Raw genomic sequence first — 12,384 nt, 5'->3', positions numbered from 1 at the left:
TTATTTCATTATGGAAAAGATCAAATTTGATATGTTCGCGTTTTTCGAATCTCTTATAATGAATCTATAGACAAAATTGCAAAATTTAAACTGTCATCTAATATGGCGATTTCTAGTGATTAACTTTGATATTCCATTATGGAAATATATCACACTCGGTTCGTCTTTTGGTCGTAGATAACGAATTAGTTCAAGACTTCGTTCAAACTTGAACATCGAATTTGAATCTTCTCTAATGGAATAACAAATATAATAACAATAGATAACAATATAATAACAAATACAATAACAAAATTAATTTACCATACTAAATCCGCCATTTTACATTTTAAAATTTCGATCCCAAAATTTGTCATCAGCGACCCGAAAAATGTGGGTGTATCAAGTTTCATGCAAATCCGTTGACAATTGGCAAAGTTATTCATAGCGGACATATATGGGCCATTACCAGTGAACTGGTGAACTGGTTAATAAATATTGCTTACTAATTTGGCATTTAATAAAAATATAAATATAAATATAAATTATATAAATATTTGCTCCCTTGTGTATGAAGAAACAATATAATAATCTTACTAAAAACATTATAAAAAAAATGTCTTAAATTGTTTTGTTTTAGATTCCTATATTTTACATTTTTATTTTATATTAAATATGAAAATTCAAAAATTTAAAAATTATGAGTGTCTATTATATTATTTTTGTATTATATTATCATATAATTAGTCTATAAGAAATCTATCATACATATTTATATTATAATGAGATGTGCTTTCTGAGGTTACTATTTTCATTTTATACACGAAGAAATAAATTAGCTTTGTTCTCTACGAGTAGAATTTCATAATATTCTCTTATAATCTCTTTTTGCTACACCTAGTTCGTACTAAAGTATCGTTAACGGTAGGCCTCGATAGGAGGCACGATGAAAACCTCCCGATGAAGACTCAGGAGCTACCAATTCGTAAATCAATTATTTTGACCAAAATACAGAAAGAATCATATTAAAATTATATTCGTAATCAGGACCGTCTGCCACAGAGCGAATTTTTGATGATTAGTCACTAGCATTGAAATTTTAGATTAGAGATTCGAAATCTGAAAACTGAAATTTGAGATTGGAGAGATCTAAGATTTGAGAAACGATTATGAATTTGGGCATAGAGACTAAGAATTTATTTTTCAGATTGGTAACTCTGAAACCGAAATTTTGCATTATCATGTTTCGTATAAAGGCTCCAATATCAGTTTGGACTTTGCCAGTTTCTTGTCGATCCTTAATGTGATTAGTTTACCTGTCACGTATTTAAGATAGTGATCGTTCGAATTTACATTTTCTGCAGCAAATTTCATAAATTAGTTTCGCTGATAGTTGGGAATAAAAGATATATAGGTAAATTTATGAATTAACATTGTTGATGTTAATCGAAATGCCGTTTTCGCAAATTTATGATTGAATTTAATATCACTGTGACTGTAGATGATAATTGCGTTTCTTACGTACTTGAAACTATTTTCGGCTCGATAGTTATTAGTAACATGTCAATCGTAAGATATATCGTACTTGCAGATAGGCAATTATGAATCGCTGGGCAAATAAAGCCGCAATGGTTATTGGTGCTGGATCCGATGTTGGCCAAGCAATTACAGTCGCTCTTTTAAAAAATGGAATACACGTGTATTACGTTGTAGATACGAAGAGAGACAGAGACAAAATTAAAGCGGAATACGAAAAGATGAATAAAAATATACTTACGAGTAAATTAGAACTTATATATAATATAACGGATAATATCGAAGAAACATTGAAGAAGGATGTGAATATTCTGATCAATAAAATTGATACTTTTTGTAAGTATTCGTGCGTTGTTGTGACATTACTTATATAGAATATTACAAAGAGAGATGAGGGAAAAGAGAGAGAAAATAGAGAAAGGAGAGGTAGAGAAGGAGCGGAAGAGAGAGAGAGAGAGAGAGAGAGAGAGAGAGAGAGAGGGAAATTATCTATTTATGACAAACCAGTAATTAATATTTTTTTATAACAAACTATGAAAATATAATATATTAGAATCTTTTCATAAATCACGTGCGTGTAACATGGATGGAAGAGATTTTCCGAGATTTGCTGTATCAGATTTCCCTTTATACATTTTATCTTAATGTTATGTAATTGATTAATTTCACACAGCGAACTAATATATGTATTACATATATTTATGACAAACAGCGAACTAATATATGTATTACATATATTTATGCATAACATTTACATAACATTAACATAAGCAATATATTATAATTGATAATCTCAATAATAAAAGTCTACTTGAGCATGTAAATTAATAAATGTGATGAATGATTAATAAGCAAATCTTGCAATATTTCTACATTATTTGTGTTTCTTCAGCCACAAAATAAATTTCCTAAATGAAAGCATAATCCGCTAAAAAATTTATGTAATGTAAGGAAACTATATAATATTGTCTATATGAGAATTCAATATTATAGTCTTTACATATTATCATGTGTTTTGACCAACCACAAATTATTTTCAATTAAATATGAGACGAAATTATATTCTCAACGTTTCCTTGGATTGGTTAAAAGTTGTCCAGGTTGCATAAATCTTTGTTAAATTTTATTCTGTTAAAATCTTATTTCAAATTTATGTGAAATCTCTATTTACATTTGAAATAAAATTCATATTTGATACAAAAATTTGATAAATATCAAAATGTAAGAAATATAAGCAAAATACTGATTTTATACATATGTATATTGTAATATGTCAGTTAAAGCCTTTTTTGTTTGTTTGACTTATTCTCTTACAACATACAAGATCAATGTTTTCTTCATATTTTTTATATTTTGATATTTATATTTTGATATTTATCCAATTTCTTTATTACTTTATTTATGTTTTTCTGATATAAGACAGATTACATATTGCAAATTTGATTACAAAATTTTAACAGAATAAAATTTGATACATTTATGCAGTGTGGACAATTTGTAATAAGTAATCAATTTAAGAAAACGTTGAGGATGACATTTCGTTTCATATAGATTAATGTGTTTAAATTGAGAGCGATTTGCGGTAGGTCAAAATGCGTGTTAAGATAAATATAAGAACAACAATATTGGCAATATCGTAACAAAATATAGTTTTTTCACTTTATACATCTTTTCATCTTACATATTTTTTATACATTTGTTTATGTAATTCAATGTGGTTAAAAAAACGCACATAAGTAGCACATAAGTAGCACATTGTAGAAACATTTCATGACTATTTGTTTATTAAATATTTTTATCAACGTATTCATTATATTTATTAATTTAGATATTCGAATAGGCTTTTATTATTACAATTAAGTATTTTGTATAGATTGAGCACTTTTCTAAATTTATTATTTATATTAGACTTCGTTATTAATCTCTATCAAAAAACGCTGCACATTACTAATAATATACTTGAAGAACCACGCGCCTATTTCTGTGCACTTATTATTTTTACTTTTTGTACTGAGGAAACTTTGGGTCTCATTTGAAAATTTAATTTTGATCATGAAATATAATTAAGTTTGCTCAAAAATATAACTTCTTACGTGAAAGATGTTATTCCTGAAAAAGAAAATCTCACACTTCTACACATATCACGTACAATTCGCAATGGCGAATTAATTGTAAGACTTTTATTGACATTAGAAGATTTTGATTATATATACATATACATACATATATATATATATATATATATATATAATTCATATAATTCATATAATATTCATAGAATTTTAGAATATGCAATAATATATAATCAAATAATCCCAGGAATCTGTCTTTGAAAGATTGATTATGAGTTTTGGGACACCAAATATATATATATATATATATATATATATATATATATATATAATTCATATAATTCATATAATATTCATAGAATTTTAGAATGTGCAATAATATATAATGAAATAATCCCAGGAATCTGTCTTTGAAAGATTGATTATGAGTTTTGGGACACCAAATATATATATATATATATATATATATATATATATATATATATTCTCTAAGTTATACTTCCAGATATTGATTTGAAAATCTTATTAATTTTAGGTATTCATTTATCGATATATCATAAGTTTATGAATGAAGCGATAAAATCTATGCGCAGGCGAAAAGTCGAAGGGCACATTTTCAATATCAACAGGTATTATTATTTAATTTATTTATTAATTACGAAAAATTTGAGAATAAATTTGGATCTACTTTTAATATAAATAAGTCAAGCATTTATTTTTAGTTTCCTATAGTAAAACAAAAATGTGGAAAATCTTGAAAAAAATACAATGATTTTTTCTTATTGTTAACTTTTATTATTAGCAATTTAAATAATATAAATAATTTTGATATTTATAGTGTTTACGGTCATTTTCTTCCAACTCCTTATTCTGATACATCGGATAAAAAAGATACATTTCTTTTTAATGGGATTATCGTTTCTCAGCATGCAAGTATCACTTTGACCCATCTGATACGACGTCAAGTAGTGGACGTTGAACCTCCTATTCGAGTCACGGTAAGTTGCGATCAAATAAATTCACATTTTAAGTTTCTATCTCTTTTCTTCTGTTATATAAAAATATCACTGTAATTAAAAGTATATATAATATAAAATTGTAATAATAAAAACACATACGTTTTTTAATTATTATGTGTGATATCAATAATATAATAAAATATAATGAAAAATTATGCTGCAACAAGAAAATAAGGGCAAAAGAGAATTTTTATATAAAAATAATTATTACATAAGTATTACACAAATAAGTATTTCATAGAATATTATAATAATATATATAAAATCAAAAACAATGAATAATGCCAGATGTATAATTCTGTGTATAATTATATTAAATGTATTTTCATCAATATAAATTTTATTTCTATGATTCTTAATCATTTGTTCTTTTCAGAGCATTAGTCCCGGTGATCTGAAAACGGATATAATAAATGAGTTTAATTCAAGTTTGAATGAGTTTAATTTAAGTTTGATGCCAAAGGATGTAGCGGATGCGATCATTTATGCTCTTAAACTAAAACCGAGAGTTCAGGTTAATTTTTGCTAACGAACTTTTTTCTAAAAAAAAAACATTGTTTCACATGTTGTTTAATTCCAGATTACGGAGCTTACTATTCAATCTACCGGAATACCTCCATATTCTTAGCAATATGTCCATCTCTCTTAGCACTTCACTCAATAGAGTATAAAGAAATTTTTTATTTAAAATAAATTTGTATTGCTCTCTATTTTTTTGCATGAATATTAAATTTTATATGTAATTTGTGTGTATACATGTATATGTGTGCTTGAAATGTGTTATATACTTTTCTTAATATATATTTTGCTAATATAATATTTTATATATATACATATATACGCACATAAATATATATTTACCGGTTGTAATTAAATTTATTGTGAAAAGAAGTAATCTAACAAAACGTTGTGAAAATAATAAAGTTTCTATGTTTATTCTATATTCCTACATTCTACTTTTTTATTATTGTATTTATCAGCGCGCGATGCTTCACATCACTATCTATCGCTTTAAAAAGATACATCAAAACACTAAAAATTTTAATTTTTGCGACATACTTTTCTTCTCGTCATGCAACATTATCACTAATACGTTTAATAAAAATACGTTTATATAAAAAAATGTATTAAAAATAAAAACTAATTTACTGATATACTGAAGACTTACATATTATTACTGACTTGTGTTAGTTATCTCTCTAACAAGAATATCGAGTACATTACAATAAGAACAATAATGGAAAAAACGTGGATGTTTTATTCCTGCAGACAATATTAAAAAATAATGCACCCTAACATAATGCTATAGCTATACATCGTCGTTATTAATGCAAGAACATTGTAGTCAGAGACTCAGAATTCTGACGACATATTATATTTTATCATTGTTGGGGAAAGATTTGCTATTACGTTAAATGCGACGATAAAAATATGGATTTATTGCCGGTAAATTTCTTTGTTTTTCGTTTCTGCGGAATATGGAAAGAACATAAAGATAGTAACTTGATAATACGTTTTGCAATATTTTGCTACAGGTAATTATAAGATATATATTAAACAAAAGTGAATTAAAATTTTGTTAAGAATATTTTATTGATATATTAAAATCGAAATTGTCTTTAAAGATATAATATTCATCACAATTAAGAGAGATAAGAAAATTTTTGTATATTTTGTATATTAATATATAATATTATTTAATACATATACGCATATATACATATATAAATAAACACATGATATACATATTTATTTTACCTTTCACATTCATAATATTGATAGATACATCATTGCAATTTTAATATATCACTTAACGATAGTTGAAATAATCGAGCTCATACGTATAAGAAACGATGTGGAATCTGTAACGGAGAGCTTATTTGTTGTTTTAACTTTCATGTCATTGTGCCTAAAATATCTAAATTTTTCGGTGCGACAGTGCGAATTGCGTGCCTTATTAGATTGCTTTCGTACCAAAATTTGTCAACCGAAAGATTTTGCCGAAAAATCGATATTAAAACAATACAATCGCAAAGGTACTTTTATATTATATTGTAATTCTCTAGAACATTAATTGAATTAAGTATACGTTTAAATTAAGTAAAAGTTTTTTAGAAAATTAATAAGAGAGTTAATAATAAAACTCTTTCTAAAATTCGCAAAATTTTAAATATTACATTTTTGTGTTAAAAAGAAATAATATATAACTTTATATAATATATATTTATAGATGAGTATATAAATTATAAACGTTTAGCTAAGTGCAAAGCTTTTGCCAAAAATCTAATTAATCATTTATATGAAATAGAATAAAAAATCTAATTAATTATTTATATGATATAGAACTAAAAATTTAATTAATCATTTATATGATGTCTCTTTCTCTCTCTTTCTGGAGATAAGTTTTATAACATCTAATAGTAAAAACTTAATAATTATAAATAAATAGTTATAATCTCTATACGTTTGCATATAATTAATTATTTTATAACTCTAAATTATTATTATTCTTAATTATTTTATAAATTCTATTTCGTTATATGATGTACTGGGAACAAAGCTAAAGAAATCAGCTGTGTCTACATGTTTATGTGTCAAATAACGGGTTTATTGTTCCTCATAATGCCTCTACTGATTCAAGACAAAAGATCTTTACCATTCAAGACATACATACCGTATTCTACCACAACGTTACTTCCTTACGTATTGACTTATCTTCATCAAAGCATAGGTTTAATTTATAGAATATTATTAAATGTCTCTTTGGACTCAATTGTGTATGGTTTCATTATTCATACTTGCGGACAAATTGAACTGTTGTGCCATCGATTGAGACAAATATTTCAATTTCTTCAAAATAATAATGAAAAAAATGCAATTGCCATTGAAAGTTTCGCTATCGCAGAATGCGTGAGACATCATATTTTAGTTTATAACATTATGTACAAGATACAATCATTATTTATGTGGAATGTTGCTGCTTTATTCTTCTTCAGCCTCATCAATCTTTGTACCAACATCTATCAGATGTCGAAAGTAAAAAATTCTCTCTTACATATTTTTCATAAATATAAAGATTAATATATAAAACATAAATCAATAACATTAACATTTGTAAAATAAATTTGATTGGATAAAAGTGAAATTTAAAATGTAAATATAATATTGCAATTCACACTGTTATTTCAGAAAAAGGTCGTTAGCCTGGAATTCTTTTATTTTAACATGTATTTAGGATCATTGATGTTCCAAATATTTACATTTTGCTGGTATGGCAATGAGCTTGACTTGAAGGTTATCAATACTAGATTTTTTTCTTAGTTTTCATATTTTGTATTTTTTGCATATATTGTATATAATTTCTTTTTGATATTCTAGATTTTTTGTATATGCATATGTATATATATCAAATAAATATATGTCTGAAATATATTTTTTATTTAGAATAAAAATATCTCATCCGCTATTTATACAAGCAACTGGATGACAATATCAACAAAACAACGTAAAAGTTTGTTGCTTGTAATAATGATGAGCCAAAAAGGAAAGATACTTTCTTTCTATGGAGTTTGCACGCTAATTCTTAGCAGTTTCACATGGGTGAGTATATATTTGACATACGTAACAAATAATATTTAAATACATATAAAACATAATGCTAATTCAATCCGAAAAATATATATTCTGTAAATTACATATGTATTCTTCATTTATGCAGATTATAAAAACGTCCTACTCTGCTTTTAATTTGCTACAGCAAGCTTCGATTTAGTACTTTCTACTTATTCTTTAACAAATGTAATACTACTGCTTTAATTAACATAATATTTTCATACTATTGTATATTTATTAGTAGAGATTAGACTAGTAGAGATATTAATTTTTAGATATTTTTATAGAAACTTATTTTCTGTAGATTACTTCCCAAAATGGGCATATTGCATCTATTCGCAAAATAAAATATAAAATAAAATAAAATTTTATTGAGCTAAATATTGTTGCAAATAATTTCAAAAGATACAAATGCAAAGGAATGTATCTCCTTTATCACAGTTTATTCTACACTTTTATGCTTTTATAAACTTATAATTTATTATCTTGTTTTGCAAATTTTTTATCTAATTGTCAACTTTTCTGATAAACAACCAAAGTTTGCAGATAAATTTTTCACAATTAATAATATCAGTATGTAATATTTCAATAATATGCTTTTTATTTCAATATTCTTATTATACAATAATGTGCAATAAATTGCAAGTTCAAAAGTTCATAATTTATAAAAATAATGTACATACATCGTCCCAGATATTTGATAACGTATTGGAAATAAGATACGGAGATAAGAATGCAGAAAAGATATAATAGTAAGAAAAAATATAATAGTAAGAAAAATCAACGAAGAAAATCTCCCTCTATTAGACGACATAAAATGTTAAGAGATATTAATGAAGAACGTTCTAGCGACTTTATTACTAATTCATGAGAACGGACATTGACAATGTATGATACATTACAGTTATATGCGTTTTTTCTATAAGTTGCATATTTTTGAGACATAGCGAAGATAAGAGGGTGACCCAAGTGAAACAATATCGAAACGATTTCATTACGAAAATAATGGACATATTGCCATTGAATTTCCGAGTTTTATGGTTCTGCGGTGCATGGAGAGAAGAAAGCAATAATGGTCTTTTCGTTCGTTTTATAAGTTTCTGCTACAGGTATAATAATGAAAATGTGATATACTCGTGAATCATATCTTGTTTGAATCATATCTTGTTTTTGTATGTCACGGATTTAAATGTATATACATATATTAATTTCGCGATGAGTCTACCATTTATAGATAACTTTTGATTATTGTATTTTTTATCCCTCTGATTTAAATATTTAAAAAGTTAATTTATTGATCATATTTTCATTACTACAGATATATATATATCTATATATATATATATAAAATCGAAAGGAATTAGGCTCGTTATGTATATATATATATATATATATATATATATATATATATATATATATGTATATATATATATATATATATATATATATATATATTTATCTGTACGGATCTAATTGTAGAATTTAGTAAGAAAAATTTTTATTTGTTTATATTACAAGAGTGAATCTATATTTACTTAATTTCTAATTAAACTTTAACTTGTTTTTTGCTCATATAATATATGATGACATGATAATCAAACATATACTTAAGTATTTCTCTTTATTAAGATATAATTAAATTTATAGATATTCCATAGTAATTTTAATATACGAATTCACGATATCTGAAGTAATCGAACTTATAAGAACTCACGATCATATCGAAGATCTAACAGAAGGACTCTTCCTAGCATTAACTTATGTAGCTTTATGCATTAAATACGGAAATTTCTTAGCGAGACAAGATGAAGTGTACACATTACTTGATTGTTTTCGTGGCGAAACGTGTCAGCCAAAAAATTTCGAAGAAAAGATGATCCTAATTAAGTATGATCGCAAAGGTACTTAATTAGTAATTGTCATTTTCATGAAATTATTGCAAATAATGAATTTTAATATTAAAAATAAAAATTAATATAGTAATATTAATACAATTAGTATTAATATATAATAATAATAATATTATATAATAATAAATTTTTTGAATATAATATATTTATGTAATGTTATACCCTCCTATTATATTAAGATTTTTTAATAATTTAATTATAATATTTTTTTTTTAATATTTTTCAATACATCAAAGTTATTCTATTTAAGTATGTAGTATAAATTTTTAAAAATATAAAAATAATACATGTGTATGTCTATCGTAGCTAAATGGTGTGTTCGAGCTTTTATGAGTATATCTCAAGCTACTTGTATAGCTCTCGTACTTGCTCCTATTGTGGGACCTCAAGATACCGACAGACCTCTGCCATTCAAGACGTACTTGCCGTACTCGATAGTTGGTTTATATCCGTATTTGGCTACATATCTTCAACACATAGGTGCCATATTTTACGGAGTTTTGCTCAACGTCTCATTCGATTCCCTCGTCTATGGCTTTACTCTTCATGTTTGCGGACAGATCGAATTGTTATGTTATCGTCTGTCAGAAATCTTCAAGGATTATCCTGATATGGCACAATATCGATTAAATTCGAATAAAGGCGGAGTGATTAGCCAATGCGTGAGACATCATTTATGCGTACACGAGATCGTACGCAGAATACAATCGTTATTTGTGTGGACCGTGATGCTTTTATTCATGTTCAGTATGGTCACTTTATGCACTAGTATTTTCCAAATGTCCAAGGTTGCGTAAACTCTTCAGATTCTTACTATCAAATCTTAATTTCTTACAATTTAATCAATTTTGTAAACATTTTTGTAACATTATATTAAATTTCTTTGTTATATAGCAAATAACATAAATTGTCGATAAAAAAAATACTATTACTTCTTATCGTCTAATTCGCATATTGAGTGAATATACTGAACTAATTTGTTTTGCAGAAGAAAATTCTCAGCGTCGGATTTCTCTCATTGATTTTATATCTCGGAAGCATGTTATTTCAAGTGTTCTTCTATTGTTGGTATGGAAACGAGTTACAATTGAAGGTGCAATCAAAAATGATAATTTATTTTAAAGCCTATTTTAATTGATCTATAATTCACGACTGAAAACTCGAAATATAAAATTATATAATTCTAGTCACATAATGTTTACTTATAATTTTATTGCCGAATTGTAGATCTCAAGAAAAGGATTTAAAAATTTATCGTGAATGACAAGAAATTCTTTTGTCGCGTGTGCAGAGCAAGAGCATTGGCGATGCTATTTATTCGAGTAATTGGACGACTGCCACAATACAAGATCGCAGAAGTTTACTGTTTATGATGTCCATCAGTCAGAAAGGATTGAAACTCTCTTATTATGGCATTTTTAGCTTGGCTCTTGGCACTTTCACCTGGGTAAGTTTATGCCAGTGCTGTATTCATATACCTGATTCAACGATAATAATGATGCAATAATTGTTAATTATTTTTTCAGATTTTAAAAACATCGTACTCTGCTTTTAATGTTTTACAACAAACATCAATATAACAAGACCTGATTTATTAAAAAAAAACTGATTATGTATATGCAAAATTCTATATTTCTTCTTTGTCTCTTTGTATTTCTTTCAAGCATAAAATATAAAAGTCTTTTAAAATAGAATCTTATCTTTACATATAATTTATATTTTTATGCACTTTAATATACTAAATAATATTTCATGTAACAACTTTCTATAAAAACTTTTTTTTAATTTTTTTTAAATATTTATTTATTTTATCTATGTATTAATATTATCGTTAAAAGCTTAACTTTGTTGAGTGTAGAAATAAGAAGATTAAAAGATAAAATGTTATATCCGTGTACTTGATCAATTGCTGCACTTCCCACAATAGCATTTTATATTTTATGTGTATACAATTATATTTTACTTATATGACTATATTTTTCAAAAAGCAGATGCAACATTATTTAATATTTTAAAAATTATCTTTTGGATAATTTCTTCCGCGATGACAATCCAGGGTTAAAACATAATACCTTTTTTCATATTTTTTTTTATCAGAGCTATATCTATATATAATATATACATATCTATGTATAATATATACATATTATTATAGGAAAGTTGCACAGTTGGCGATGTCATAAATCGACCGTCTTTAAAATTTAAATAAGCTCGACGTTATTGTACACATATGCTACTATTATATTATTAATGTAG

The 12,384-nt window shown here is 25.6% G+C and overlaps 3 protein-coding genes across 3 annotated transcripts; all 3 read left to right on the top strand.

Annotated features, from left to right (window-relative positions):
- The first annotated feature begins 1,237 nt into the window (after positions 1-1,237).
- LOC105258823 (farnesol dehydrogenase) lies at positions 1,238-5,362 on the top strand. Its single transcript, XM_011270340.3, has 6 exons — positions 1,238-1,393; positions 1,571-1,851; positions 4,123-4,216; positions 4,426-4,585; positions 4,983-5,120; positions 5,187-5,362. The coding sequence occupies exons 2-6, from the start codon at positions 1,581-1,583 to the stop codon at positions 5,232-5,234; spliced, it is 711 nt and encodes a 236-aa protein (XP_011268642.1). The 5' UTR covers positions 1,238-1,393; positions 1,571-1,580; the 3' UTR covers positions 5,235-5,362.
- Positions 5,363-5,817: 455 nt separating this feature from the next.
- Positions 5,818-8,432, top strand: LOC105258847 (odorant receptor 82a). Its single transcript, XM_011270383.3, has 6 exons — positions 5,818-6,141; positions 6,389-6,642; positions 7,167-7,642; positions 7,796-7,900; positions 8,051-8,206; positions 8,325-8,432. Exons 1-6 carry the CDS (start codon positions 6,038-6,040, stop codon positions 8,376-8,378), a joined length of 1,149 nt encoding a protein of 382 aa, XP_011268685.2. The 5' UTR covers positions 5,818-6,037; the 3' UTR covers positions 8,379-8,432.
- A 693-nt stretch (positions 8,433-9,125) lies between these two features.
- On the top strand, positions 9,126-11,728 carry LOC105258846 (odorant receptor 46a). The gene is made up of 6 exons (XM_011270382.2): positions 9,126-9,327; positions 9,866-10,119; positions 10,435-10,916; positions 11,117-11,221; positions 11,420-11,575; positions 11,655-11,728. Exons 1-6 carry the CDS (start codon positions 9,224-9,226, stop codon positions 11,706-11,708), a joined length of 1,155 nt encoding a protein of 384 aa, XP_011268684.1. The 5' UTR covers positions 9,126-9,223; the 3' UTR covers positions 11,709-11,728.
- Positions 11,729-12,384: the final 656 nt, after the last annotated feature.

This window comes from Camponotus floridanus, unplaced genomic scaffold (genome assembly GCF_003227725.1).
Source record: "Camponotus floridanus strain SB8 unplaced genomic scaffold, Cflo_v7.5 scaffold41, whole genome shotgun sequence".
Classification (NCBI taxonomy): domain Eukaryota; kingdom Metazoa; phylum Arthropoda; class Insecta; order Hymenoptera; family Formicidae; genus Camponotus; species Camponotus floridanus.
Note: the sequence above shows the minus strand (reverse complement) of the source record. Positions and strands in the feature narration are given on the sequence as shown.

Bases quoted from the DNA above. Each gene is read 5' to 3' on its own strand.
- LOC105258847 (XM_011270383.3), top strand. From the start codon at position 6,038: ATGGATTTATTGCCGGTAAATTTCTTTGTTTTTCGTTTCTGCGGAATA. The intron at 7,643-7,795 runs GTAAAAAATTCT...CTGTTATTTCAG, and splicing joins ACATCTATCAGATGTCGAAA to AAAAAGGTCGTTAGCCTGGA. The intron at 8,207-8,324 runs GTGAGTATATAT...TCATTTATGCAG, and splicing joins TTCTTAGCAGTTTCACATGG to ATTATAAAAACGTCCTACTC.
- LOC105258846 (XM_011270382.2), top strand. From the start codon at position 9,224: ATGGACATATTGCCATTGAATTTCCGAGTTTTATGGTTCTGCGGTGCA. The intron at 10,120-10,434 runs GTACTTAATTAG...TGTCTATCGTAG, and splicing joins AATTAAGTATGATCGCAAAG to CTAAATGGTGTGTTCGAGCT. The intron at 11,222-11,419 runs GTGCAATCAAAA...TCGCGTGTGCAG, and splicing joins GAAACGAGTTACAATTGAAG to AGCAAGAGCATTGGCGATGC.
- LOC105258823 (XM_011270340.3), top strand. From the start codon at position 1,581: ATGAATCGCTGGGCAAATAAAGCCGCAATGGTTATTGGTGCTGGATCC. The intron at 4,217-4,425 runs GTATTATTATTT...TGATATTTATAG, and splicing joins CACATTTTCAATATCAACAG to TGTTTACGGTCATTTTCTTC. The intron at 4,586-4,982 runs GTAAGTTGCGAT...TGTTCTTTTCAG, and splicing joins AACCTCCTATTCGAGTCACG to AGCATTAGTCCCGGTGATCT.